The 27,281-nt window shown below is 38.0% G+C and overlaps 7 protein-coding genes across 9 annotated transcripts; 3 read left to right on the top strand and 4 right to left on the bottom strand.

Moving 5' to 3' along the window:
- Window positions 1-62: 62 nt before the first annotated feature.
- LOC128880014 (ubiquinone biosynthesis monooxygenase COQ6, mitochondrial) lies at window positions 63-6,359 on the bottom strand. The gene is made up of 9 exons (XM_054129626.1): window positions 6,225-6,359; window positions 5,879-6,091; window positions 5,613-5,803; window positions 5,279-5,518; window positions 1,290-1,397; window positions 1,158-1,220; window positions 774-1,084; window positions 403-685; window positions 63-320 (listed from the first exon to the last, which is right to left on the bottom strand). The coding sequence occupies exons 2-9, from the start codon at window positions 6,063-6,065 to the stop codon at window positions 276-278; spliced, it is 1,428 nt and encodes a 475-aa protein (XP_053985601.1). The 5' UTR covers window positions 6,066-6,091; window positions 6,225-6,359; the 3' UTR covers window positions 63-275.
- LOC128880011 (transient receptor potential channel pyrexia) lies at window positions 1,404-5,268 on the top strand. The gene is made up of 5 exons (XM_054129620.1): window positions 1,404-2,279; window positions 2,333-2,823; window positions 2,878-3,163; window positions 3,236-3,613; window positions 3,691-5,268. Exons 1-5 carry the CDS (start codon window positions 2,163-2,165, stop codon window positions 5,230-5,232), a joined length of 2,814 nt encoding a protein of 937 aa, XP_053985595.1. The 5' UTR covers window positions 1,404-2,162; the 3' UTR covers window positions 5,233-5,268.
- Window positions 6,360-6,476: 117 nt separating the features above from the next.
- Window positions 6,477-9,901, top strand: LOC128880012 (protein FAM161A). The gene is made up of 9 exons (XM_054129621.1): window positions 6,477-6,609; window positions 6,855-7,417; window positions 7,481-7,684; window positions 7,744-7,908; window positions 7,996-8,217; window positions 8,311-8,574; window positions 8,648-8,770; window positions 8,857-9,001; window positions 9,070-9,901. Exons 2-9 carry the CDS (start codon window positions 6,858-6,860, stop codon window positions 9,493-9,495), a joined length of 2,109 nt encoding a protein of 702 aa, XP_053985596.1. The 5' UTR covers window positions 6,477-6,609; window positions 6,855-6,857; the 3' UTR covers window positions 9,496-9,901.
- Window positions 9,628-15,878, bottom strand: LOC128879969 (transmembrane protease serine 9-like). The gene is made up of 8 exons (XM_054129549.1): window positions 15,611-15,878; window positions 14,588-15,037; window positions 13,793-14,503; window positions 12,465-12,638; window positions 11,407-11,585; window positions 11,003-11,330; window positions 10,278-10,549; window positions 9,628-10,193 (listed from the first exon to the last, which is right to left on the bottom strand). Exons 1-8 carry the CDS (start codon window positions 15,672-15,674, stop codon window positions 9,846-9,848), a joined length of 2,526 nt encoding a protein of 841 aa, XP_053985524.1. The 5' UTR covers window positions 15,675-15,878; the 3' UTR covers window positions 9,628-9,845.
- A 1,061-nt stretch (window positions 15,879-16,939) lies between these two features.
- On the bottom strand, window positions 16,940-18,200 carry LOC128880017 (splicing regulator SDE2). Its single transcript, XM_054129630.1, has 2 exons — window positions 17,969-18,200; window positions 16,940-17,882 (listed from the first exon to the last, which is right to left on the bottom strand). The coding sequence occupies exons 1-2, from the start codon at window positions 18,071-18,073 to the stop codon at window positions 17,253-17,255; spliced, it is 735 nt and encodes a 244-aa protein (XP_053985605.1). The 5' UTR covers window positions 18,074-18,200; the 3' UTR covers window positions 16,940-17,252.
- Window positions 18,201-18,280: 80 nt separating this feature from the next.
- On the top strand, window positions 18,281-20,833 carry LOC128880018 (uncharacterized). Its single transcript, XM_054129632.1, has 5 exons — window positions 18,281-18,388; window positions 19,046-19,132; window positions 19,419-19,667; window positions 19,840-19,982; window positions 20,439-20,833. The coding sequence occupies exons 1-5, from the start codon at window positions 18,281-18,283 to the stop codon at window positions 20,524-20,526; spliced, it is 675 nt and encodes a 224-aa protein (XP_053985607.1). The 3' UTR covers window positions 20,527-20,833.
- Window positions 20,834-20,868: 35 nt separating this feature from the next.
- LOC128880015 (uncharacterized) lies at window positions 20,869-25,743 on the bottom strand. 3 transcript variants are annotated; one of them, XM_054129628.1, is made up of 7 exons: window positions 25,643-25,743; window positions 24,824-25,295; window positions 23,189-23,338; window positions 22,815-23,012; window positions 22,196-22,585; window positions 21,122-21,397; window positions 20,869-21,008 (listed from the first exon to the last, which is right to left on the bottom strand). In XM_054129628.1, exons 3-7 carry the CDS (start codon window positions 23,267-23,269, stop codon window positions 20,895-20,897), a joined length of 1,059 nt encoding a protein of 352 aa, XP_053985603.1. In that variant the 5' UTR covers window positions 23,270-23,338; window positions 24,824-25,295; window positions 25,643-25,743; the 3' UTR covers window positions 20,869-20,894. The 3 variants fall into 3 exon arrangements, with proteins under 3 accessions (XP_053985603.1, XP_053985602.1, XP_053985604.1); XM_054129627.1 differs by having other exon boundaries at window positions 24,963-25,295; XM_054129629.1 differs by having other exon boundaries at window positions 22,815-23,009; window positions 24,963-25,295.
- Between the last annotated feature and the right edge of the window lie 1,538 nt (window positions 25,744-27,281).

Genomic DNA, 27,281 nt, shown 5'->3' with positions numbered 1-27,281 from the left:
TTTCATGAATGAAATTCCTTAATTCAAGTTCTACAATTACTTCGAATTAAAAATACAATGCCTTAAGAATTAACACATATTTATTTTCATTTATTATGTTAAGTATCATAACCTATTTTAGTCTACAACTATGTAAACAGAGTTTTACAAAATCATATTTACATTTACATTTGGGGTTACGTCACAAATAATCATTATCGAAATTTTTATTACAAAAATAATAACTATATTGTATTATTACACACATAAATATTTTGATGTGAATTGTAACAATATCATCGATTAACTGTTGTACCAGATGCATGTTCTATCAAAGTTCTCTGAAATAAATCACGTCATTTCAATTAATACGATGTGATGAATATTAACTCCTTTTGTACTTTCTATTATTTTATGTTTTACCTTTATCATCGGAATGGCATTTGTCAGTTGTAATCCTAAACTTCGAACTAAAACAATAGGAGCCGCTGTTCCTTTGTACAACCGATGTAACGCGTCAATAGCAAGCATTGTTGGAACATTATATCGTTGTCTACAAGTTTCGTATTTCCTTAAATACATCATGTCACCCAAAACTGCTCCATTCATAACAGCTTCTGCAAGTAGTTGGACTAATACTGTCACATCTCCAAAACCTAAATTTACACCTTGACCAGCTAATGGATGGATTCTATGCGCTGCATCCCTGAAGATCCACATTACATATATTGTAAATGTTACATTAATAAAGAGCTTGTAATTTTCAATATTCATTACGTTGTTTCTCTGCTTACCCCACTAAAACAGTTCCTGGTTGAACATAAGACACCGAATGACCGAATTGTAAAGGAAAGGCAGCACGTGATCCCTCTGTAATTGCGGATATCGATGGTTGTAGCTGTCTCACTACGCCGGTTTGTAACGATAAACCTTCGAGTAACTGTTGAAGTGCTCGCATACCACTTTCAACAATACCATCTTTTGGATAAACTTTCCATAAAGCATCGTTTACATTATCAACAAATTCTTCTTCTGGAACTTTTAAAAGTCTCTTTGCTTCATCTGTTGGTAAGGACCATACAAGTGAACTAAGAGAATCTGTTAACTACAATGAAATAAGAATCAGTATAATATTTATTTAGTTAATTTTAATTAATTTGTAAAAATGTAACAATTACTGGAAGTAATGCTATTGGACCTGTTGGTAGAAATCTTTGCCATGCAACAATGTTGTCTGTAGGCTGAAAAAAAAAACTGTAATTAATACAGCTACAAAAGATATAATATTTTCACAATAATACAATCTTTACCTCTGATAATTTAAGAGTAGCAACTACACCCAATTGATTGTAATCCCATTTCACATATTGAACACCCATAGATTGTCTTACCAATGAATTTGAACCATCTGCTCCAATCTATAATAAACATACATGCAGATAAAGTTTCTTGTATTTCTATATAAGAGAAAATAAATAAAAAATCGCAGTATTCTAGAATAGTAATGGCAATACTTTGTAGTAGGAAGGGGAAGAATTAAGAGAGAATAGCAGTGTGTCTGAAAATAACTTCAGTCCTGTGCCACGCTTCAATGGGAGTACTGAATGTGCTTTTAAGCTGCCTTATACTTGACACTGTCAAAGTTTTTGTTTACGTTTGAAATCGCGTATTATAAATATTTAAATTTCATAATGTGATACTCGTGGTAGCTACATGTTTTTGCATTTAAGTAAAGTATTATTTGTGAATACATTTATAATTTAAAAGACTGTGCAAATATTATTTAAATCATTTAAACAATTGATTCTTGATCTTTAAGTATATTAATGATATAAAAAAAATAAAATAACACGCAAGTACAATTATTTCCTCAAAGGATGTTGTTATCAGTTACATGAAAAAGAATGTATCCTGGAAGTAATTTCACAAAGTATATACAAATGTTACATATTAGTGTTAACAGGAAATGAAATATTTTGCAAGGAAAAAATTTTGTAACAGGAAACCCCCTCTTACTGTACACTTCTACCAAGTAGTGGAAGCTAAATATATGCCAGTTGTGTTTTATAAACACCAAGGAACACGCGTGTTCTTGCTCTAAATCATACAGGCAACTGAAATAGTTTTTAAGTACTTGAAATTTAAGGCAGGTGGTGCACTATATGCAACGTAAATAAGATAGAATGTCAATTCTAAAGAAGAAAACTCTTCTACACAGATTTCTAAGTAATAGCATTTCTCAAGATAAATTAAATGCCGAACATATAATGGGAACGCCATCCATCGTTATTAATGATATAGTAAGTATGAAAAAATAATTTAAATGTAATTTGTTGAGTATAAGAACTTTCAGGAAGATTCTGAGCATATTTGGATGACTGACATGGATGCAAGTAGTATAAGTTCTGAGAACAGCTCTGATTCTACTGCCTATCATATAAGAGAAAGACAAATAACAAATCTACAACCTTGGACTAAAGACGAGATCGTTTCGGCTCTATCTAATCTTCCAGCAGGGGAACATGCTCTCTCTGTTATTCCTACCCTTCATGGTGATACTTTGCATAAAGCTCTAAATGAATTTTTAGATAATGAATGCAATGAAGTGAAATTAAATGTTAGGAAACTTTCTACATCTTCGTTTGCAAATGGGTACAATGATGAATGTATTCAAAATGCATTAACTATTGAAAATGAAGCAGCAGCAAATGCAACTATTCCTCAACTTTTTAAGAGATGGCCAAACACTTGTCTCTTGGTTTCTTGTTATGTAGGTCATGTTGAAGTGGTAAAGGTTTTATTAAATAAGAATGCAACAGTTACAACAAGAGATAGCGACGGCAGGTATGAAACTAAATAACAAAAAGATTTCAGGACAATTATGCATCTATTTTATAGGACACCATTACATTTAGCCGCTTGCGCAGCTTCGGTTAAAATTGTAGAAGAGTTATTAAAGCATGGTGCAAATCCACACGAGTGGGACTTCAATAAAAAATGTACACCTTTACATTGTGCTGCAGCTATCGGAAACATCGCTTGCGTTAAGTGCTTAATAAAATCAAAAGCAGATGTAAACGCTGGACTATCCGGAAAAAGTCCTCTTTACTATGCTGTTCTAAGTAATGCAACAGATTGTGTTGAAGCTTTATTGGAAGCAGGTGCCTCTCCTAACAATCCACAGGTATTTGTTTACAATTCATTATAATTGCAGTATAACTTTTCATTGATATCTCAATAAACAATGACAAAACAGGTTTATACAGAAACGCCACTGCATGTAGCAGCTAGTTTAGGTTCTGTTACATGCACAAAATTGTTATTGAACTATGGCGCGGACGTGAGAGTACAGTTTGGTTCTACTAGATCGACTCCATTACATTTAGCAGCAGAGGAAGGTAGCTCGGAATGCACAAAATTACTACTAGATGCCGGTGCCGCGTGCGAGTCAAAAAATTTCAGAGGTCAATCGCCGCTGCACATGGCAGCCTTGTCCCAGTCTGCAGAAACTGTAGATGTACTTATAAAATCCGGTGCTAAAGTCAACGTAGAAGATAACGATGGTCGTATTCCATTGCACGCTGCGGTTGCGAAAGCTACTAGAGGAATAGAACTTGTCAAGATGTTGATACAGGTTTATTTACTGATTACCAAGATTACGTGGAAAATATTTAACAATTAAAAACTATATACTTCATTTTATTTTAAAAGGCTGGTGCTTTGATCAATAAAGCAGACAAATTCGGCTATACGCCCTTGCATATTGCGGCACTGAACGAAAGTTCATCAACAGTGATGATGTTATTATCAAATGGAGCAGATGTTACTGCTAGGACAAAGGGTGGTATATCTGCATTAAGTTTCATTGTACGCAGAACACCGGATGTATTGCCGCGATTTATTTCACGTTTGGATCAAGCAATTTCTTTACACGATCACGAATTGGGCGATGTTGATTGCGAATTGAGATTAGATTTTCGACCATTGGTGCCAGGTGGCAGAGGGGAAACAGATTTACTGCTGTGCCTCGTAGAAGTCGGGCAAAGACATGTATTGAAACACCCTTTATGCGAAAGTTTTCTTTATTTGAAATGGTTAAAGATTCGTAAATTTTTTTTAATAAGTTTAATATTTCATTCCATCTTTGTTGGATTTTTTACAGCTTATATCGCGGTAACATACTTTTGGAATGTTGAGGAGCTTAAACAAATATTTTTTTGGCCGGTACTGATATTTACCGTAGCACTCGCGAGCAAAGAAGTTTTTCAAATGGCTCATGGTGTATGGATTTATACTAAAAGATGGGAAAATTGGCTTCAATGGAGCGTTGTTTTAGTATCAAGTATAGTATTAATTATGCCAACTCGGGACTGGCAACATCACGTAGCTGCTTTAGGCATTCTGCTAATTTGGATAGAATTAATGATGGTAGTTGGAAGATTTCCAATGTTCGGTCTTTACATACAGATGTTTACTCAAGTGTCCATTAACTTTTTCAAATTTCTTGGTGCTTACATATGCCTTATAATAGGTTTTTCTTTAGGGTTCAGTGTATTACATAAGAATTATAAGTCATTTACTAATCCTTTGGTCGGTCTATTGAAAACTATTGTAATGTTGTCTGGAGAATTAGAATTTGAAGATGTATTTTTTGATAATGATGCACCAGTATTATATTCTGGTACAGCTCATTTAATGCTTCTATGTTTTGTCATCTTAGTAACAGTAATTTTAACAAATCTAATGATGGGCCTTGCTGTATCAGATATACAAGAATTACGAAGATGCGCGGGATTAGATAGATTAGTACGCAGAGCAGAATTAGTGGCACACTTAGAAAGTATGCTGTTTTCTAAGCTTCTAGATCGTGCTCCAAATAAAATAATGAAAACATGTAGACAGGGAGCGCTTCTTTTACGTCCACCACATCATTGTGCAATTCATATTCGACCTAATGACCCCCGTGAAAACCGTTTACCGCGAGAATTAATAAAAGCTATTTATCGCCTAGTTAGTGAAAAAAAGAACCGTAATACACCAATGAAAAATCCATCTAGATACAGTACAAATAATACTGAAGCCAGGAATTCCAGATTAAGTAGACTTTATAGTACTACTTCCACAAATGATAACAATCAACAGCAACTGACTGAATTAGCTATCGAATTAAAGAGATATTCATATAATATTGGTGCACGTCTAGATAATTTAACTAATAAAATAGAAAGTATTGTTACGGATTATAGTAAATGAGTAACATACTCGATACTTAATACTATTATATTTTTCATTTACTTACCAATAATTTAGTCCTGTACTTTTTTCCATTTTGTAACTGTATTTCTGCATCTTCTCCTTCCAGTTTTGGTAATTTAATATTTTCAACTTTAGAATCATATACTACGCTTACAGCATCCTTATCCATCAATTGGGTGTTTACCGCGTGTAGTAATAAATCATTTTCAACTATATAAGCAATTTCTTCTGATAAGTGATCTTCATTGAATTCAACCATAGCATCGGAACAGGCATCCCAAACCTACTAAATATTTTATACTTTAATCGGAGCATTTATAAGATTAAAGTTTTTGTAAATATTTCACATTGGTTTTTATTTTAAACTTTCATAGTACCTGCATCTTTCGTACAGCACAACATCTTATTGCTTCTATATGCTGCCAAGCTCCAATACTTGAAAGCAATGTACGTGTCTGTTGATTTAAAGCAACAACACGATTAGAATATTGTTCCTGTGGTTTATAAACGCGTTGTTTACCACCTTCCAGTAAAAGGATGCTCTTATTTTCAAGTCTTCTGTTGGTAGCTATTAAAAAATGTAAAGAAATATTTATAACAATCGATAAGCAGTACTGTAAGCTTTAAAGAAAGTAAAGTTAACCTATTGCACATGCAAGTGTAGTTCCAACCATGCCACCGCCGGTTATAATGATATCGTAATTTTCATCGTTTTGCGTAACTGTTGATGCATGTCTTGTTACAATTGTTGATACATTAGAACTAATGTATCTTTTCGAAATTGGTCTTAAAATCCCATAATATGTCATTGCTTTCACGAAAGCCGCCATTTTTTATGTTTTATATTGACACATGACTAATCACAATTAAACATAGCAATATAAAATAAGAATGACATGATTATAATATAATGTACTTTGTTCGATAAGTTCGTTTGATCGATGAAAGTTCATGTTGAGATATATAAATACTTCGATATACATACATACATGTGTATATTGCCAAAGATTCCGAAAGTTGTATCAACTTGTTGATAATCGTAACAGCCTAATTATTGTTTCTTTTATCAAATTTGAGAAACAAAATATGCCTTTTATATGTACCTACATTTAAATATCATATGGTCGGCTATATTCGAATTAATATTACAAAAAATAAATTTCCCCCTGGTTGGAACCGGTTGGAACATAGCGTTTGTCTTTATTTTATTAGCATACTAATTTCAGTATCTTTTAGTTGTTTATTATACAAAATTCGTCGTCAGTAAAGTTTCTTCTTGTTCACCATGGTGACGAATACAGCGATGAAGTTACATTGATCTTTTCTAGGAGTTGCTTTTGCATCGCGGTAGGGCTTCGAAAAACACGGGTATATGTAAGTATCATTATCCATTTGTTTAACAATGATAAAAGATCTTTTCTCGTAAAAATGAATGCAAAAAAATTGATATGTGCAAGTGTAAACATCTGAGAATCCGTTTTGCGAAATATATTGATCCAACCGGTTGAGCATCGAAATTAAATGCGCGCGATTTCTAATATGTTTAAAGTTGTTGTATGCTCAAAGTTGTATTTCAATTACTTAAATACGCATTAATGATAACTTAATTACTTTAATAGGCAATGACAGAGCACAGAGGCACATCCTTTTATAATTCCTGTGTAAAAGTACCAGTGGATCCTTACACTAGACAACCAACACCTTCTTACGAACGTCCTAGGCTCACGAAAAGTAACAATAACGAGAACGCTGATAAAATGTGTAAAATAAATATCACAACAGGTGAATTTCTCAGCGACTCAGAGGTATCGAGTCCTAGAGAGATTGTGGACAACTTTCTAGAATTTCTGGAAAGTATACCAGATTATGGCCAAGTCCATCATTTAACAAATGAGCAATTTAAACAAAAAGTAGATTACTTGAAGAGAAAACAAAAATTATTGTTAAAAAATTTACAAAATTCACAAAATTCACTTACTGACCATGGTAATGCAAATGTATCCAGATTTTCAGTACAAAAGTCTAGTCAAAGGTCAGGTGCCAAAAGTAAAAATGGTATTAATAACTTGAAATTAAATGGCAAAAAGTGTTACTTCGAAGAGTCTAGAACAAGTAGTCCTATGCTATTCCCTTCTGCCAATTTTGCTGGACTCGCAGACGATCAAGACCTTCTTACAAACAGGTATCCCTAATCAATTACAAGTGAGTCTGTTTGTGTTTTGTAATTTCGTTTCAATGTATCTAGATGCAAGAAGAAAGACAAGGAAGCTAAGACAATATGCAACGAAAAGATACACTCTGCTAATAACAGTTGGAGAACATGGTTTCAATCAAAAAATGATGACAGTATAGAAAGCGATATAGACAGTGTGGAGACAAGAAGTTTGCCAGCTAGTACTTCAAAGGAATGGCATCCTACTGTTCCTAAGCCATTCAGCTTTACTCTACGGTAATAAGGAAGATATATCATTTATTAATAAACTAAAAATTGTACGACAAACATTGTAGGGAGGAGGCAGAAAAATACATGGCACATGCTGAAACTGAAGAAATGGAATGCAAAAATGTTCGTAGTAACAAAAGGAGTCCCTATAGAAAACGTCACATAAGACCAATTCCACTTACGTCCAAAGTTCCACTTTATAACAAATTACTCGCTGAGAAGGAAGAGCGGTTCGTCTTAACCTATATTTTATATAATCACAGTACATATGATACCAAATAAGGACGATGTGCATGTGATTTTTGTTAATCTTTTAGAAGTCGCATGATCCGCGAAGAAAGTGCCTTAAATTTAATGTCTCAGGTACGTCCTTTTAGGCTCGAGTGCGACCGTCGAGCCTGGAGATCCTTAGCAAGGTCTAGCCCAGAAATTCGTAGCAAAGGTATTAGCGCGTGTATGAAATTCAAGGCTAAACCCGTGCCAAAGAATCTTTTTGGTACCGAGATATATGATCGTATGCTTGAAGACGAATACTACAGGTCAATATAATACGTGGAGTGTTATTTATTTATTTTTTTTTTTTTTAAATTGAAATATAGAAACAATTAACAAGAATTGACAGTAATTTGCAGGCAACTACAGAAAAGAGTAAGAGCAGCGGAATTAATGAAATCTTCTTCTTTACCTCCGTCAATGGCGAGACGAGAACGGGTTAAATCTGCGAGCACGCGTTTGCAGGACACGAGCAAAAATTGCAACGAGAATCCTGAGAGCAAGAACTCCTCGCGACTGTCAAACAGTGCATCAATGCCGTTAGAAAGGTCCAGATCAGCGATGTCACTTTTACCATTGCGGGGAAATAATTTAGCAGCGATTTTAAGATGCCAAATGTCTCGGTACCGCAAAACTGCGTAACTTCTATCGATAATCCGAAATAGGAAAACGTGTAATTTAATGTTTCTGTTAAAGCGAGAAATTGGAACGCGAGATTAGAGAGAAGATGGAAGAGAAACGGCGAGAACAAGCGATAAGAACGAGAGAATCTATGATCGGACGGAATCCGGTATGGAGAGCTTTGAGGTCTGCGGCAAGGTACGAATCTTTCGAAGTGAGATTGTTACACGTGTAACTTTATTGGTATAAAGTATAGCAAAAGTAACTTGTAATAAAACACGAAGGCACGAACATGAGAGAGACCTTGACATTCGAACTTCTCTTCGTCGCGACGAAGCGATCGAGCAGGCGGAACGTCATCGATTGCAGATGGAAATGATGTTGGATCGCGTGACTCAAATACCAACGCTTTTCGAACGTCATTCTCAGGTGAACAAAACTCGCTTCATCTAGTACGAATGCCAAGGAATGGGCTACTCATGGCGGTGCTTTTCTAGACTTATCAGTCCTTCATAAAGGCGCAACAGAAAGATGGCCGGAAGTGTTCGCAACGGAAGAAAAAGAAAAAAGGACATAGGCAAAAATCCCGTAGCATAGATTCATACATCGATTACGAAAATATTTCTAGGCCCGATTCCGGATCACCGAGTAGCTCTTCTGGAACATTAACGTCCGTGAGCCAATCGTCGAAGTCATCGAACGCATCGAGATCGCAAGCTTCCGACAAATCTACGGCTAAGTCCCAAAGTTCCCTTTCCAAAAAGAGAGGAGATCGCGGCCAATTAAAAGTTTCTATAAACGAGACAGCAGAATTAATCGAAGACCAACATGAAAACGATAAATTACATAATAACGAAGATTTTTTAAGCGACGATCGAGATGAAAATACGTTGCAGAGTGACGAGCACGATACGGAGGGATAGTTATAACCCGATATATCGGGTGGATAACTGTAAATTCTAGTCAAATACTGATAGGAACGATGCTTGCTATAGCAAGTTACCTGTAAGTTTTCTAACTTAGTATGTATTGCATTACGTACATATATCAAAACATATAGAACTACGACGATTTATTGTAACATTGTTATAAAAATTTGAAACGAGCAAATGTAGAATTGTGTTTTAATACAATGAATGCCGCTGCCAACTTGATCTCTCGATCACGTTCAAAGACTTCTCGCTTTCAGTCCTTAGCTCTGTAAAGGCATCATTAGCATTCGTTTAATAAATCATTTCATCGATTGAATAAAAATGTAGACTGTGTGTATTATTTATGGCCTAATAGTATCTAGAACCCAATCCATGTAATATACAAGGTTGGTATAAACTCCAGGAACTCCCTCCGTGCCGCAGTTCTTCAGACCAAAGCTGACAATTCCGTATTGAACATATTTCACGTTTTCGCCAAACAATGTCGGGACTTGAAGCGGTCCACCGCTGTCTCCCAAGCAAGAGTCCATGCCTCTTTTACCGCCTGCGCAGATCTGTTTGTACCAGATTTCTGCCTTCCCTTTATACGCTTCCGCGCAATTCGCGGTGCTAACTGGCGACAACTTGATTTGTAGCAACGACTGACTGCGCGGCCCGAGTTCCGTCGCACCCCAACCAGTCACCGTAACCTGTCGTTCGGGAACGAAAATAAATATTTATCATGGAACGAAGAAAGAAAATACACGAAATAGACGTTTATCTCTAATGTTTACTTTTTTTTGCGAAATGGTAGCGGCCGCTCCAAGCGGCATGCAAATCGGTCGCACGTTCGCCGGACGGAAATCGGCGTCTCCGTTCAACCGAAGCAGAGCGATATCGTTTTGCAGTTTTTTGCTCGAATATTGAGGATGAAAGTGCACGCTCTCCAAACCGAAATCTTGGTATCTGTCGGCGCAGACGATCTCAAGACCCGTCTCATCTCTGTCGCAATCGCGTTCCGTGTTCAAATCGTGCTCCCCTATTCGTACTCCGATCAACGTGAGACCTGAAAGCAATGTTGACGTTGATAATAAGTTTGACACGTGACGATAAGTTTTGTGCAATAAACATTATCGCTGTTCGTTTCGGTATATGCTACTCGACCTTGCCTTAGAAGTGGCACCCGTTAGAGTAATTGTCAATTGCTCGATGGTTTATTGATACGTAACGGCTTCGAGCGCTGTCCAAGCGATTATCTAACAGGTCAAGCCACGCGTGTGGAAATCGCTTTTGGTTTTACAGTATATAGTACACGATATATAAAAAGTATATTTCTATGATACAAAATTGAAATAAAAAAAAGAAACATAAATCGAGGTTCGAACACGGGTCAGCAGCGTTGCAATCTGATCCTCTACTAATGTATCCAACGAACAGAGATATACATACATGGTCTTATTATACATTTCTTAAGGATACATATAAAAAACTTTGAAGCAAAATATCTCGATCGTCTTACCACCGGGCAACGATGTAACGCAGTGAGCAGCTGTGAGCACGTATCGTTTGCTGATCAATGATCCGCCACATCGGAATTCTGGAGTCTCTTTGCCGGTGTTATAAGCAATCAACGCCATCCACGGAAAGTCCAGAACGCCTGTCCTGTTGCCGCCGATGATTTTCGACGTCGTGGCCGGTCCACACTCGTCGTTGTTCAGCACTCGTAAATTCGGATGATTCGTGACATCCGGGGGATCGGGGACCGCGGTAGGCTCCGACGTTTGAGTTCCAGGCTCCGACGTTTGAGTTCCAGGCACCGACGTTTGAGTTCCAGGCACCGATGGAGTCTAGAACCGTCGTTGTTTACAAATGTTTACCGAGCGAAACAAAAATTCGTACGGTTCTCTAGTAAATAAAGTTCACCTGTAACTCGCAGCACACTTTAGGATCGTTCCCCTCGAAACCGCACGAAAGGCTGTTCAGGTAGTTGAGAGTTTCCCTGCTCAAGGGCCTTTGCTGCTGAAGAATGTCTATCACTCGCTGACAGCTGCGTACGTTGATGCACTGACCGCTTTTCTTCTCAGGCGTGATACACGCATCCTCTGAAAACAGAAACCTCCGTTTTTAGAGAGACACGCAACAAAGATTCGTCCAGTCTGTGATTCAGGACCTGTAAGTTTTCTGTTTTTTATTCTCGAAGAATCGAGTCTAAAAATATTACTTGTTCAACGTACAGAAAGATTCCACTTGTAACGATTACAGAGCTTGATTCATCACGCGGAAAAATTCAAAGCGCAAACAAGCGTCGGTTCATTTTCACCGATGTATTACAAAATCGCATTTCGGAGTACTCTGCCTCACTCGTGACTAACGCGAGCCGAAGTATATTTCATTGTTAGTATACTGTTACAGAAAGCTGTTTATTTCTTACGACACGCGGGTATTTTGACTCACGGATGCTAAATTTGGGGGGCTCGTGACTTCTAGTGGAGGACACGTGGCCACCGGCGAATTTCTTGGTCGTTAGTGAAAGATGTAACAAAAATAAGTTGCCACGGCTCTCGCGGATCGGCTAAGAAAAATATAAAATATCGAAAAGCCCTGCGGCATAAAGATGCGTAAAGGAAAAAACGAGAAATATTAAGGAAAAGAGAAATACAGGCGGGGTTCCGGAAATGTGCCGAACACAAGAGGGCCGAAGTAGGTCTGAAAAGTACGCGCTATAAACAAAATTGTATAAACGCCAGCTACCTCGCGAGGTGAATGCCACGGAGATACATAAGAACCAGAAGATGGTCACGAGTCGAAACGATCGCGAATTTCGTACACAAAGGTATGAAAACAGAGTCGTACGTCGGCGTGATGATTTAAAATGTTTACCGCCAAATGGTTGGATGACGGTAGCGAAACAAAGGAGGGTTGTGCCCCCTTTGGTTTTGCCCGCGGGATTTTCGGTTACGTATTTACAATATTTTACTCACGCGCAGTAGCTTCATCCAGAAGCAGGCGCGCAGTAACTTTATGTAGAAGCACGAGCGCAGTAGCTTCATGTAGAACCACGAGCGCAAACAAGAGTACGTGACGGATCATGTTTGGTCCCGAGCGTGTTTTTCTTTTTCTGGAAATGAATTCAAATACGGCGTTCCCGGCCGATGCTCGTTAAAACAGCGAGGAATCACTCTCGGTCGTTTTTCTCATCTGTACTATACTAAATAATGGATCGCGCGTCTCCGGAATCGGTACCGTCGCCCATCCAGCTCGCATGCAATTTTTCAAATCGCCGACGAAGCGGACAAACCAGTTTCGAAAAGCGTTTGTTTGTTCCTTTCGCGAAGAACGAACGCGCGCGGCAGTTCTCGGTGTACTAACTGCTGCCATCTGCTGACTTTGCCGAGTTCCGCGTGTCTTTAAACCGAAAATAAAAATTGTCGAGGTAGAAGGGGGTACGAGGAAAATTCGTTCGACTAATGAGAGTGCGCGCTTTTAAATTATGGCCGATGCGCGCTCGATCGAATCAATTTTTTCGGCAAACCGGTCTCTCCGGGAATAATTATGGCAAAGAAGCTGGCGTTCTTTTTCGTCTTTCTCTAAACGAAAGAGAGAACGCGTAGGATCCAACGATCCGAACAAGTTCCAGGAATCGGAGCTTTGTTCTAATCGTACCTTTGCGATCGATCTAACAAAAGCGATCCGGGGATTCCCAATTGCAACGACAAACGTATTTTACGCCGTACAGAAACGATTCGAACGACAGTAAACGACCGCGAACAACTTCCGCCGATTATATCACGAATGGATTTTATTTATCGCGCGTTATTCGCTACGATAAACGAACGGATCGAAGAAACTTGCAACGGAATCTGTGAAAATATGCGCACATGTGTCGATAGTTTACAAATTACGCGATTTTCGCTGCGACCCGAAAACGATAACCTCTGGGACCGATAACGATGCAGCAAATGGTTCAAATAGAAACATAACGTAATGACATCATCCTCGCGGGAGGAAAATATTCCTCCTACGATTATCGAAGCGTAATAAAATTTGTATTCATCCACGCGCTCGCAGGAAGCAAATTGGAAAGAAGAAAAATCCATGATCAAGGAAACAATGAATTCTTTATTACAATCATTATAACGACTTTCGGAATGCACGGGACACTATGCGTGAGTCACCCAACGATTAATATCAACCAAGGTTGCTTCCTTTTTGCATTACAAAACAGAAGATCATCGGCGGCCGAGGAGATAGGAGCTACGAGCGATGACGAGAACACTCGCCGTGTTTTTCGAAGACACCGCGAGGTCTTAAGGTCTCATTTTACTAAGTATCCAGGGCACGAAGTCTGCCACTCTGGTGTAGACACCGGGCCATCCAGGCATGCCGCAAGGCGACGGCCCGAATGAAACGACACCGATCGCGGTCCATCTTCCATTACCATCCCGGTCTTTCTCGAGAGACATCAGAGGTCCTCCCGAATCTCCGCGACACGAGTCTTTGCCCTTCTGTCCACCGGCGCATAGTTGACCATAACCGAGCATCACTCTCGCGTTGCTGTACGTTTGCTTGCACAACGCGTCGTCGGCGATCGGCAACGTCAACTTCAGCTTCACATCCGACGCCGAAGTGTTCTCAGTTTTTCCCCAGCCAGCGACAACTACCTTTTGCCCGAACGCGGCGTTCGGTGGCAGGCATATAGGTTTCACGTAATTGGTGAACGTGACGTCGTGGGTCAGTCTCAACAGGGCGATGTCGTACTTTTGGTCCCTCGATACCGGTTTGTAACTCTCGTGAGCGATTTGCTCCTCGATTCCAACCGTGATAGGATCATCGGCGCAGATCACGGAGTTCGTCCCGTCTTGGACGCAGTCGGGATCGGTGGCTGTGTTGTACTCCCCTAAACGAACGGCTTCCAACCGCCACGACACCGGTAGATCCTTGCCTTTCACGCAATGGGCCGCGGTCAGGACGTACCGGCGACTGATGAGCACCCCTCCGCAAGCTGTAGTCTTACCGTTCGCTAAAACAATGCTGTTATATTTTCTATTCTTTTTTTTTTTTTTTTTTTTCTTTCTTACGCGTCGATTAGCCTCGGAATGCTTACGTTTAACGTATTCCAAGAGCGCCATCCAAGGGAACTCGTCGAGTTCCGTGCGTTCCCCGCCGAAAATTCTCTGAGACAAATCTTTACCGCATTCGTTGGAAAGCAGAGGATTGTCGACTAGACTGTACTGCGTGTTCGCGCCGTTGTTTATCGGATCTGTGTTACCATTGTTAGTCGGATCGGGGAAATTCGGGTCTACGTTCTGATTCGGATCGACCGCGGGGTAGGGTTGGTCCCGACGAGGTGGAATATTGTCCGGAGTTTGGTTCGGGCAACAGACGAGGGGATCTCTACCGCTGAAACCGCACTGCGATTGCTTCAAGAAATCGACAGCGGACGGTTGAAGAGGTTGCATTTGGAGAATGTTCAGCAACGGTTGGCATTGTCGTATTTCGATACATATACCGTTCACACCGTCAGGTGTCACGCACCCCGACCTTCCTTGAGATTCTGAAAAGTGAAAGTTATCCCATGGAAGTGCAAAAAATAACTGAAATTATTGTCCGGTCGAGCGTCGCGTGGCCTCGACGATACGAAATTCCCTAAACGCCTCGTCGTATTTTTTCTTTTTTTTTTTACAAGTTCCCTCGGTGTTTCCTCGGACGGTCGCTTCGACGCAGCGTGATTCCCGTCGTTTCGTAATTCTACGTAAGCTAAGAAAACATGGACTGTATGCGTGCTTTTATTAACCCCGGTATGACTCATTTGGAATCCCATGTAAAAATAACGCTGTATCGAAGTAAACATCGCGCAGATAGTATTTCTGCAAAGCTACATACAAATTAAAATAACGTACGTGTTCGAATAACGTCGTAAGTACATTAGATCCGCGGTATAGTTCCAAGTAAAACTGGAATCCGTGGGGTCAGCGCACATTCCAGATGTCATCCTAAGCTAGGCGTCTGTTATTGTCAAATTTTACATTCTAAGATTAATCCGCAATTTAATCAATAAAACCGTTACTGGGATAGAGCACGTAATCTAAGTAATTTAAACGGTATCAAAGATCGTCGTTTTACTTACGGGCATCAGCGAAACCGAGTATCAATACTTGAAGAACGACACCTAAGAGATACGATCTGACCATTTCTGTTGCGTCGTTGACCGCGGAGGGGGTCGCCGATGATCGAAGAAGGAAAAGTATCTCTTGTTACTGATAATTGTCGAATCGGAGATGATCCGTTGTACGGTAATTTGAAGCGCTAGTTAGGACCGTAGCCGTTGTACTGAAGATCAGGACGCCGACTGACAGCGTCGATGATATAGAGTGACCGTAGTCAGGGTCGACTGGTTCCCCCACTGTTACAGCCTGTTTCGACTGACAAATCAGGCTGTGATTTTTCGCGGTTTTCCTTTCGGTATCTCTCGATCTATTTTAGCCATTCTTCCTGCTTCCTGATCTTTGTGCGTTTCGAATCTGAACTGCACCGAGTTTTCGATTCGGTACGATTTAAATTGTCGGGCGCGCGCTCTTGCACGTTACCGATAAAAAGAAATAAGTTAACGGAACTAGTCCGAGAACGAGAAAAAGAACGCGTACATTTGTTACGTCGCATTTTGTTCGTTGCGAACATACGGGATGGAACGTTTGAGGTCGGCTGGATAATTCGTTTATTATTTAAATATTCGTTTATTATTTAAAAGAATGTTCGAGGCAACGGTCATAATGGAACATAGTGTGGCAACTTCGGACAGGATCGCTTTAAATAAAAAATTATATATCGAACAAAAGAATATCAGTTTCGATATTCTTTGGTTTTATTTATACATACAATTTTGAGTATTACGATACAAAAGAAATGTAAGAATTTTACAAATTAAATTTGTACTCCGCGGAGAAGTTGAAAATGGCCGTGGAGTACGATACTTGTACATCGTCGTCATCAACGCTGACCGATATATCATCCGTTAAAGAGAACAAAATTTGTAAGAACGTGAGGTTTTATTTACAAATTTTATCCTCCTTTCACGTATATATTCTAATACAGGTTAATAAATACATGAGAGCGATCATTATTTCCAGCTCGATTCCCGGAAAAAATGTCGTAAATCCTATCATTACATTTGCGTGGGTGCTTTAGCACATATGGTACAGACTCAAATTCAAGGAAAGTATGCGCAAAACGATTGTTTATATTTTATCGGGTCGAAATATATGAAAGACATTTATAGATGGGCGTATCGATACAAGTTTAAAGACTTGCTTGTAAACAATTTTTTGAAACCATTTCTCACATCGATTGCGTTATTTGCAGTGGGTATTAAACTCACTAGCGAATTAGTTGCGTGGAAAGTGATTTGATTTGTTACATGGACATTCTAGAATATTCAAACAAGACTGCTTTTGAGTGATTCATTTTCAATCAAAAATTCTTTATTAAATTTAAGATGGTATAGTGACTAAAACCATTTTATTTAATAAGTGTTTGTACAATACGACCTTTAAAATATACAAAAATCAGACATATATGTATTGTACAATTAATATTTTACGTATCAGTAGGTTGTAATGGATTCGACACTGAAACCTCTTTACCATCTATTGCAACAGTCTTTCTTCAATTCTTCTGCATTAATTAAATTTTGATCTCTAATTTGACTATCAGAATTTGCTTCTGAATATTCACTTTTCATTCTGTTTGTATTTTTGATAAGCCATTCTGCTTCAATTGCTTGAATGTCCACTGTCGTTTGAAACTTGTTCGTCTATGTCCATTTTCTTACACTTCAATTCGTCTATGTCCATTTTCTTACACTTCATTTCGTCTACTTCGCTATCGTCCGAACTGTCCAATTCGTCAGAGTCGATATCAAAGTCCAATATTGTCTTCTTTTTATTTGGTTTAAGTACTTCGTCGTGTTTTCTTTTTAAACCAGATGAACCGGCAAGTTTTAGCCCCTCCTCAACCGCATCTCCAACCCTCTCTGTTAAAACTGATCTCTCGAGATCGTAAGTTGGATCTCTGAATTCGTGTTTAGGTTCCACGCAAAGCCTTTCTAATTTCTTCTTTTTGCGTTCCGCTGCTTCCTCTTCCCGCTTTCCTTGCTTCTCAATCCAGACTTTCAATCTTTTCTCTTCGTTAATATCGCGCAATCTACGTCCGCTCAAGTCCCTGCAAGCTTCACGATTCGTAGTTTTCTCAATTTGTGCGCCAATTGCCCGTAACATGGAACCAAAACCTCCTTTTCCGCCCAGCAATCGTGGAACCACGGAAACGTAACCGGCGTAGCAGGTATCATTTTCACTGGCAAGTTTTCCGTTGTGTATAATATAAAAGTTTTCTTGTGAAAAATTCTATAAACGAAATTATTACGATTAGTCTTGTCAAATCGAATCAAGCGTTTTGAGGTTAAATTCGACAGTTTTAGCGTTACACTTACCGTTAATTCTTCGATTTGGTTGCGTAATTCATAAATTTTAAGTGGTGCATCAATGGTGAGGATTTGTTTTATTCCTGAGGCAGTACTTATTTGTACGTTTAACATTTTTATTTCGCAAAGTTTAACACAATATACGAACGAGTAACTCGGATCAATATCAACTGACGTCTAATAAATAATGGCGGCTACAAGCAGGGACTATGTATTAAATAATAGAACGAATGAAATGAATTTGGCGAGTCCGATCGCAGCGCCTCTTACAAAGAAAAAACGAAACTTTAACTTTCATTTATAACCGCCATCTATAAATATATGTGCATAGTATGTATACGTATGTTGACATTCTATCACTTTCTATGGTCAGCCAAGCTGTCCGACAAGTTTGTGAGCCTACTATTCTACGCTCTTCGCGGTCAAAAGGTTAATAAAATCTGCTGTTTACACTTTCGATTGTCGAACAAAACCTCATTGAGAATGAAGACAAAAAAAAATGAAGCCCGAAGGATACTTATAAGTAAATGTAAATAAACATTCTACACACGACAGGAAAACACCTTTATTTTCCAGGCAAAATCAAATAACGACTAGCTAACTTTCAAATAAAATAATTCGTTTGCCGAATATGTTATCGTTCGAATAACTTGGAACCTTAGACGAAGCAGTATTTTATTTGAATAATTACTCGAATAATAATTTATTTCGATAACCCACAACTGGTAGGTTTATTGGGATTCGTATGCAAGTACCAAATTGGTACACCGGTATTATATAAAAAATAATCAGCTATTAATATTTGCAAGGTTTTTCCGAGTTTTTATTTAGCGACGAATTAACAATAACATTTTTGGAGAAATAAGAGAAGAAAGATTGCGGTCGACAAACTCGTGAAAGTTTACGTAACACTCTGTTTTACGTTGCGCCTAAACGTAACACACGTAAAATCGGAATAGTCCTTGCTCGACTTCGATATCCGTACAACTTTCCCTCTCATACTGTGACATAATCTGTAGAGCAGTCGGAGAGCTAAAACTCGACTGCGCATTGAAAACTGTACTAGTTTAGTTCATTATTATCTAGAGTGCAGCCATGTCAAGAAACTGTTACAACCCTGCTACACTGCTGGTGGTCATCTTTTTACTAATAGCATCCACCAATCCACTCCAGGTAGCGTGATGATCATCCTTCTATTTTTTTCACTTCATTTCAGACACTCGTGTTATCAAATTGCTTTATCAAATAACATATTTTTGAGGAAGGTATAGAGTTTTAAGTAACGTACAGTTAATAGGAAACGTGTGTATTCTAAATCTGCAACATTTAAAAGGAAATAATACAAATCAAAAAGTATAAAAATAGCGTGGTACCAACATAACGACCTTAATTTGTCATACGGCAAATTAAAATTAAGTTTATTTACTCAACGTTAACGACTGAATTTATGTTCGTTCAGCATCGAATAGTGGTGGAAGATTTCAACTACAATGACTATCAAAACTACCAAGACTACCAGTCCTTAGGGAAACTCGATAAACCGATCGTTGTAACCGAAAAACCAAAGAACCATCAAGACTTCAGCAAAATTCCGGGGATTCCCGGAGTCGATTTTCCTTTGTACCATACCGTGCCACAGACAAGTTTTTCTTGCGCATACGTTCCATTCGTTCCAGGAATGTACGCCAACGTGGAAACCGGTTGTCAGGTAATATGCTTCATTTGTATATTGCTTACAATTATTCAATTAGTGTTTCAAGGTTGACGAACGGAGTACTTGTTCGTTATAAAAATATAAATACGGAAATGGAAGTAGTATTAATGGTAGTATTATTAAAGTACTACATATATATTAATATAAATAATATTTTATGTTTTAGGCGTATCATATTTGCCACGATGGTCGTGAAGGTCATCAAGGTGCATCTTTTCTGTGCACAAATGGCACCCTTTTTAATCAACGGGATTTCGCCTGCGACTGGTGGTACAACGTGAATTGCGCAGAAGCTCAATCTTTGTACAGGTGCGTTACCACAGTTTTTTTTTTTTTAAAGAAAATTTGATTACTTCGATGGGATATAACGAATGAGTAAGTGGACCTACGATTGAAGAAGAAGATATTGAAAATTTGTACAAGGACGATACTTTAAAAAAGAATAAATTCTCGATCTAGTCGCGAACCTAGCGAATTAATTTTCGAAATTTCAACTTTCACCGCTACATGGCGCCATTTACATTGTATTTACCGACACACGTACTTACAATTAGATACGCTACCGTACTGTCGGTAAACCAGAATGTGAATGGCACCATTTATCCGTGAAGATAGAAACTAGTCAACGACAAACTTGGGCGTTTTCCCGATAGAGGCGCTGATCAAATTTCACGATGAACAACATTTAAATAATATAAACATACAATAGTCGTACATTCGTGTGTGATTACTATTTAATTAATATCTTTATTTCCTCTGTTTCAGTCTGAATTTGGACCCAGAGAAAAATCCTTACTTGCCAAAGGTTAAAAAGGATAGATTGGTGAACAACATGAGAATTGTTGTGGTTTAGAAATATTTATAACAGTTTATCAAAAATGTCACATTCATTTTAACTTCGACCATTGAAATATCGCTAAATTTTTTAATAATTTGGTTAAAAGGTTCCTGTAAGTGTTGCGGGATGGAATTTTAAAAAAGAAAGCGTCATGTTCTGTGTAGATGAAGACACAATATAAAACTGAGAGTATAACATCATACCAAATTTGGAAAAAAAAAACAAACTTTGAGTTTTAAAAGTTTCTTATACAAAGACCTTATTATCTTTTGTCAAACATTTTATTTACATATTTTATAATAAATTGAAGTCAATATTTTTATATTGAAATTGTTTGTCTATTATGGTTGTTTTTACAGCGTTTACAATTTAACAAGTGATAATCATTTGCATTGCACTGTATTCCACCATTCGCAGCGCTTTTTCACTTCACTGAATGCAGTGCCCCCAGGGCACAGCGAAGAAGTCCTCGACCAACCCGAACAGTTGTGAAACACCTAAAAGGAAAGAGTATATTAACATACAAAAAAAAAAATACTAACAATCCACGTTAAAGTCCTGCAAACTTTTCGCAAAATGAAATCACTTTAACAAGCGGTGGAACACTCACTTGGCAATTGGTTTCAGGGTCTGCTAACATGCCCCTCCTTCCATTACACGCGAAACTAGTCTCCGGAATGCTAGTCAAATTGGTATAGCGGGGAACAGTTTTATCAAGATGTAATCTAACATTTTGATAGGATGTTGCTCGTGGTTTCATGCCGTTACCCCTCGACTCTTGTTTTGTAATCCGAGAGAAGCCATTTTGGTCTCTGTACGGGGATCCAATGTGCCTCGAAGAACGTTCGTGTACGTTATTCAGGAACCCTTGGTAATCGGTTATGATCTGAAAATTCATGTAACGCTTTACGTTCGCTCTTTTATAAGCACGAGCATTCGAACGTGATTTTTCTATAATTCTTCGTATATATTTTGAAACGATTATTTATCAATCAAAGAATTATACATACATGTATTATTATATACGTATATTTTTAATTATCGCTCTTTTTTCCGAGGTCAGGAAATAATTATGAAAGTGGTTTAAGTCATGTACTTCTTGAAAAAAAATTACGTTCAATTAATTTAGTTTGAAATAATGTGGTGTGAAATAACTGTTACACTCATTTTATTTTTTTTAAATTTTTCACTTAGACCACTTTCATAATTACGGGCTCAAATATAAATCAAACATTTTCATCTATTTCCATTCATCCGACTGTTAACGTACAAAATATTTTTCTTCCGATTTATGGCTCCGTTTAATTATTACCACTGACCTCGGACTGTAAGAGTATGTACAATAGCAAGTGTACCGTCGAGAATACTTTCATTTCATTTCTGAGTGCAGGACAACTGAATCTATTCCCTCAAGCTAATTCTAAAAAATTGTGGTTCGCTTAATCAAGCTAGGCAAACTAGAATCTCATGTGTCGACGGACATTTTTCTCGGTTGGTCTGTGGTTTTCTACTTGCCACGGTCGAGGAGACGTATCATTTCGTATCTTTCTTGTCAGCAACTTACCTCGATTCCTTTTGTCGAAGAATCTTTTTCGAAGAAGATAGATCTTTCATATGTTTCGTTATAAAAACACCCTATAAAATGATTAAGTTTAAAAATACCGATGTTAAATTTAACAAGTACCTGATGAGAGTCGAAGAGAGCGATGTTGCTGATGTAGTAATCACTGTTTGGCTCGTAGACGGTGTCCCAGTCGTAGTGAACGTTCCAGCTGGGTAAATAAGTTTCCTCCAACAATTCTGCGCCGCTAGGAAGTACCAAAGGTGTTACGATAGGTTTGTATATTCCAGGTTTCGTTGGAACCACTATGGGAGTGAATTGCCTGAAGCTCGTGTAAGCTTGTAATTTCGGTAGCTCTGGATGCTTGTTCCTGTTGAAATTGCTGGAGTGCTTGTGTCCGTTGGACCTCGAGTACGGTGCACGAATTACATAAGTCGTGTCTATCGTTTTAGCGTGATTATAATGGAATCTTCCTTCCGGTGGCACGTAACGACCATCCGGTGTTAGGTATACCTTTAAAAGTGTAACGTTTTCATTTCGTTTCGTTTCGTAAATTAGGGCACGAGGATTCGAGCATCGCGATCCTCGGATCCACTGTCGATCGCTTGGTTGATTTAAAAAAAAAAGAGTAATTTTTTATTTAAAACAAGATTTCGACGTAGAAGCTTTCGGTGCACATTCACGATTACAAAATATTGAAAACGATTTTTAGTCTCGAAGGAAACCGAATGTTTGTACGTACCTTTATTACTTCTGGCATCGTTTGGACATGCTGGGAATGTTTATGCACATGCCGAGCATCTAAAACCACCCCGTCGGGTACGGTAATGCCTTCTTTATTCAGCCGGTTCAAAGCCAAACGATCGGTTTTGAAAGCTTCTTCTGGAATTTTACCTCCTAGCGCCGGCAGCACTTGCTCACGAAATATTTGCCGTTTCTCCTAACGAAAATGTACAATTTTTCCGAGCTGAATATTCGACACTCGTAATATAGAGACTTTGAAAGAATTTTTAACGATATAAAAAGACTATCGTACAATTATTGGAACGCCTTGGAATTTTTACTAATTGTCGTTTTTACTAATTAACACAGGTAAAATTCACCCGCAAAATTCACCTTTTTCGCACGGACGTGAATTATCAGGATCACGAAAACGAGAGTCCAGTGGTACCAGTTTCGTGCTCCGATTGGTTTCATCGTAATGACAATTTCGTCGGTACTTTAAATCGCCGCGTTTAGGCTCATACTTCCCATGCGTTCGCTTATCTAAAATACACGTAAAGAGATATTTCCGTGTCACCTAATCGCACGATAGCTACGTTACTACGTTATGTTATTTCTTCGTTACGCGGGGGTGTTGCGTATATGTTTTTATTGTTGATACAAGTAAACGAAATTCGAACTTGTATCTTCCCGCGAACCTATTCTCCGACATGTAAACAGTTGGTGAATGCAACGCAAACCAGCGTTCCCACGTATGTTACAGCATTAGCAAACACTGCATTCGCTTAGGAATGTGTGTCGAAAGCTCTTCTCCTCGGATCCGCGAAGAGTCGAGTATCATTAACTCGAACAGAAGCATTATAAACTAGCTGTTAAATAAGAAAACACGCGATTACGCATTCCTCGGGAATGTACTTCGTGCGATCCAATTTTATCATCTCTCTTGGTGCCTCTCACTTCGACGTTCGGGGTACCGAACAAAATGTTCAAAAATTTCTATCGCGTTAGTCGTTGATATTTAGTTAACGTTTTGAAAGTAAAAGTAATCGGTATCGAACATTTGAAGCACACAAAAATATTCCAGTTACTTTCTATCGTAAGCTTGCATATCAAAAATTTATTTGGGAAAATACGTAACTATCTCGGAAACGGCCGAAATCAAATTCGAGGCAACTTTCCGAGGTGCTTCTCTCTTGTTTTACTTAAGAAAGTAATTGCAGAAAATGTGCTCCGGCGTTTATATCAATCATTATCCTCGAACTGAAATATACAATTTATTGTAAAATATAATATGTATACCACCCTAGATGTTATAACTACGAAAATGAATAACGTTTCTTGTGAATGTAATAAATTTTTGTTTGTCAAATGTTTTTAAAGGATCATTTTTATACTAACAATTTTATATTTTTGCTAAAGTACAACCAGCACCTACGCGTTATTATTTACGTAAATATTGATTTGTATCGGCAACGCGATCAAGTAGCTTTGATATCCGAAGATTCATCATCGAAAAGTAAGGATGAGTTTTATAGACAGAGATTAAATTTTGCGCGGAAGATGATGGTTAGATGATTGCATGGAAGGAAAGTTTTACATAACTTCAAAGCAATATCTAATTGACCGGAACAAGGAAGGTGAACGGAGGGTTACTTTTACTTCTCTCTAGTGTACGTGAAGATGCTTGCTTGGATGCGACTGGTTCAGCTTCGGACACATCGAGGCATAGAGCGATCTCAAAAATTTATTTGCATAAGTATATATCCAAGCACGAGTGTTTCAACAATTTTATTATGTGTATCGATGATTAGATGATTGGAATTTTTCTATAAGTTCGTCATCGCAAAATTTAAGCTTAATTCTACGAAAGCTTAAAAACGTTTATTTTGAAAACTCTGTTGTTATCGTTCAAGATATTTAATACATATAATCGAAGCGAGAGGCGATAAGATTTCGAGTCGTTCATTATTGATACACAAGAATGCAATGTCAAAAAAAAAAAGAGAGAAAATAAAAAACAGTACAGACCAAACGAAGAAAGCGTCCGTATAGTCTCGAAGAGGCATTCACCAGTTTCGTTTATTTTTCTCGAGATGCAGCACAGGTAACAACACTTCAGAAATATAAAAAGAATTTTTTAAATGACATAACGGAGCGATAGTTTTACATTTCAGTTCGATGATATATCCACATGGTTTCGGAGATATCGACGGAATTGCGAATCGAAACTAGGACGCTGGATAAGAAAATTGAAGGGTGGTGAAGATGATACTGAACTCCTCCGTAAGAGTTCACCTGGTGATATACCTGAGGAAACTGAAGCACGTGATTTCAGCTCGGAGCACTTTCACTATTGGGCTAGGATACTCGTGCATCTCGTCCCTCTTCGTTTTCCTTTTCCCTAATTTGCTCCTTTGCTTACGTTTAGCACTATGGGAACCACCGGTGGGGGGACGTGGGAAATCATGGGTCAATGACAACTCGCCAAGGGATTCTCCCTCTCGAGTTACAAAATGAAACGTACTTTTAATTAATTTAAGACCGTTATTAGAATAATTAATTTTAGTCGCAGTTACGCTATTCTATTCGTCCAAAATTTTAACGCGAAGCGCAACTTCTATTTTCCGCTGTACCGAGAGTAAATTTATTTAATTTATGGAAAAGAATGATCTCGAAACTGCGATATACAGAAAAAGGAAGTCGATATATCTGAAATCCTACGATTTTGTTGAATTAAAAAATAATTACTGCGATTCGCGACAATGGAATAAATTAATTCTATCGAATTAAAAAATTATCTAGTTTGGTAAATACGTTATTCGGCCTAATTTTTACTTAGCCTGTTACCCTTTCTTGTTTCAAATTCTCGCAAGGTGTAGCCACTTTTCTATCGATGTCGTTCTTTTGCATACGATACGCATGTTTGATTTTGTAACGATCCATACAACAAGTACTCGATTACTCTAGACTGATCTACTTATTGGTAATTTTATATGGTTTGGTAAGCGATCCATGGTTGATCTAATCCACGATGACAACTAGCGTGACACCTCTGCGTTATTATATTTTTACTATATTTAATACACGTAGGAGTCTAAACGAAAAATAATGCACGGGGATTCGAGAACCCACGATCCTCGGATCCACAGTCGATGGTTTGGTAAGCGATCCATGGTTGATCTAATCCACGATGACAACTAGCGTGACACCTCTGCGTTGTTATATTTTTACTATATTTAATACACGTAGGAGTCCAAACGAAAAATAATGCACGGGGATTCGAGAACCCACGATCCTCGGATCCACAGTCGATCGCTTTATCTACGCGATCGATCCCGTATCCTACGTTTCGTGTTCTTCGTGCATCTTCTATAATTGGATCTATCGACGATACGCAATTTTAAATGAATAAGTAAGTAGATTAAATAGAGCTTTTTATTGAAAATACGACGCTAGTAGCGATCCAATTTATTTATAACGTTAAATTAACACCTGCCACGAGTTCGTGATCGTGTCGTAAGCGAATCGTGATCTCTAAAACGTGATATAGAATGCAATTCGAAGCGAAGTATGTTACGAAACTCGGCCATCTACATTTCTTTATTCCTTTATTCGAGAATTACGTTACTGCCACGCGGAGAATCGATCCACTTTCAAAACTTGTCCTTTAAACTTTTAAATTAACGTTCGTTACTAAACGCAACATCGTGTGTATATACATTTCTCTTACGAATAACAACGATACATTTGGAATCATAATTACAAACAGTTGATAATAAATATATAATAAATACACTTACTATCGATTATTTATTTAGTATGCAATTTTTCTTACAAATAATCTCGATTGCTACGTAACTGTCATTATACGTTATTACTTTCTATTAATTGGAAGTAATCAACGTTTCGTTGTTTCTATTTCAATTGTGTGGGATGTAATTAGCTGGTTGGACTAATTAATGGAAAGTATTGAACGACGATTTCCCATAGTCCGGTCTAATTACATTGTGCAACTTCTGGCGCTTATGAGTCAAGAGATGCTATTAAACATAGCGTAATACAGGCGCTGGTTGCTTGCTGAATTATGTTTCTCTTCATACTTTTCCTTTTAAAATGAATATTGCACCATAAATAAATAAATAATAGACAAATGTAGCATTCTTTTATTTCTTCGTTTTAAATCAATTTCATTTCTTTGTTTTGTATAGCTGTTACGCGCGATAACACTACACGCAATAGAACACCTGATATTCCCACTAACGCGATTGAATTAATTGCGAATGATCTTTATCCATCGAATTAGACAAAACTGATCGAAATCTTCTTTGTAGAGATCAGATTGCCTAGATAAATATACTTTAGCAATTACTCTGTTTCCATTATGAACCGTGTACCGTATAATTTCAAACGAACCATCTTCTTCGTTACATCATTTTTAAATCTGTCGTTGTATTTAGAATTATTAATAATAATAGCGATAGAAATA

Source organism: Hylaeus volcanicus, chromosome 7, assembly GCF_026283585.1.
Source record: "Hylaeus volcanicus isolate JK05 chromosome 7, UHH_iyHylVolc1.0_haploid, whole genome shotgun sequence".
Lineage (NCBI taxonomy): Eukaryota > Metazoa > Arthropoda > Insecta > Hymenoptera > Colletidae > Hylaeus > Hylaeus volcanicus.
Note: the sequence above shows the minus strand (reverse complement) of the source record. Positions and strands in the feature narration are given on the sequence as shown.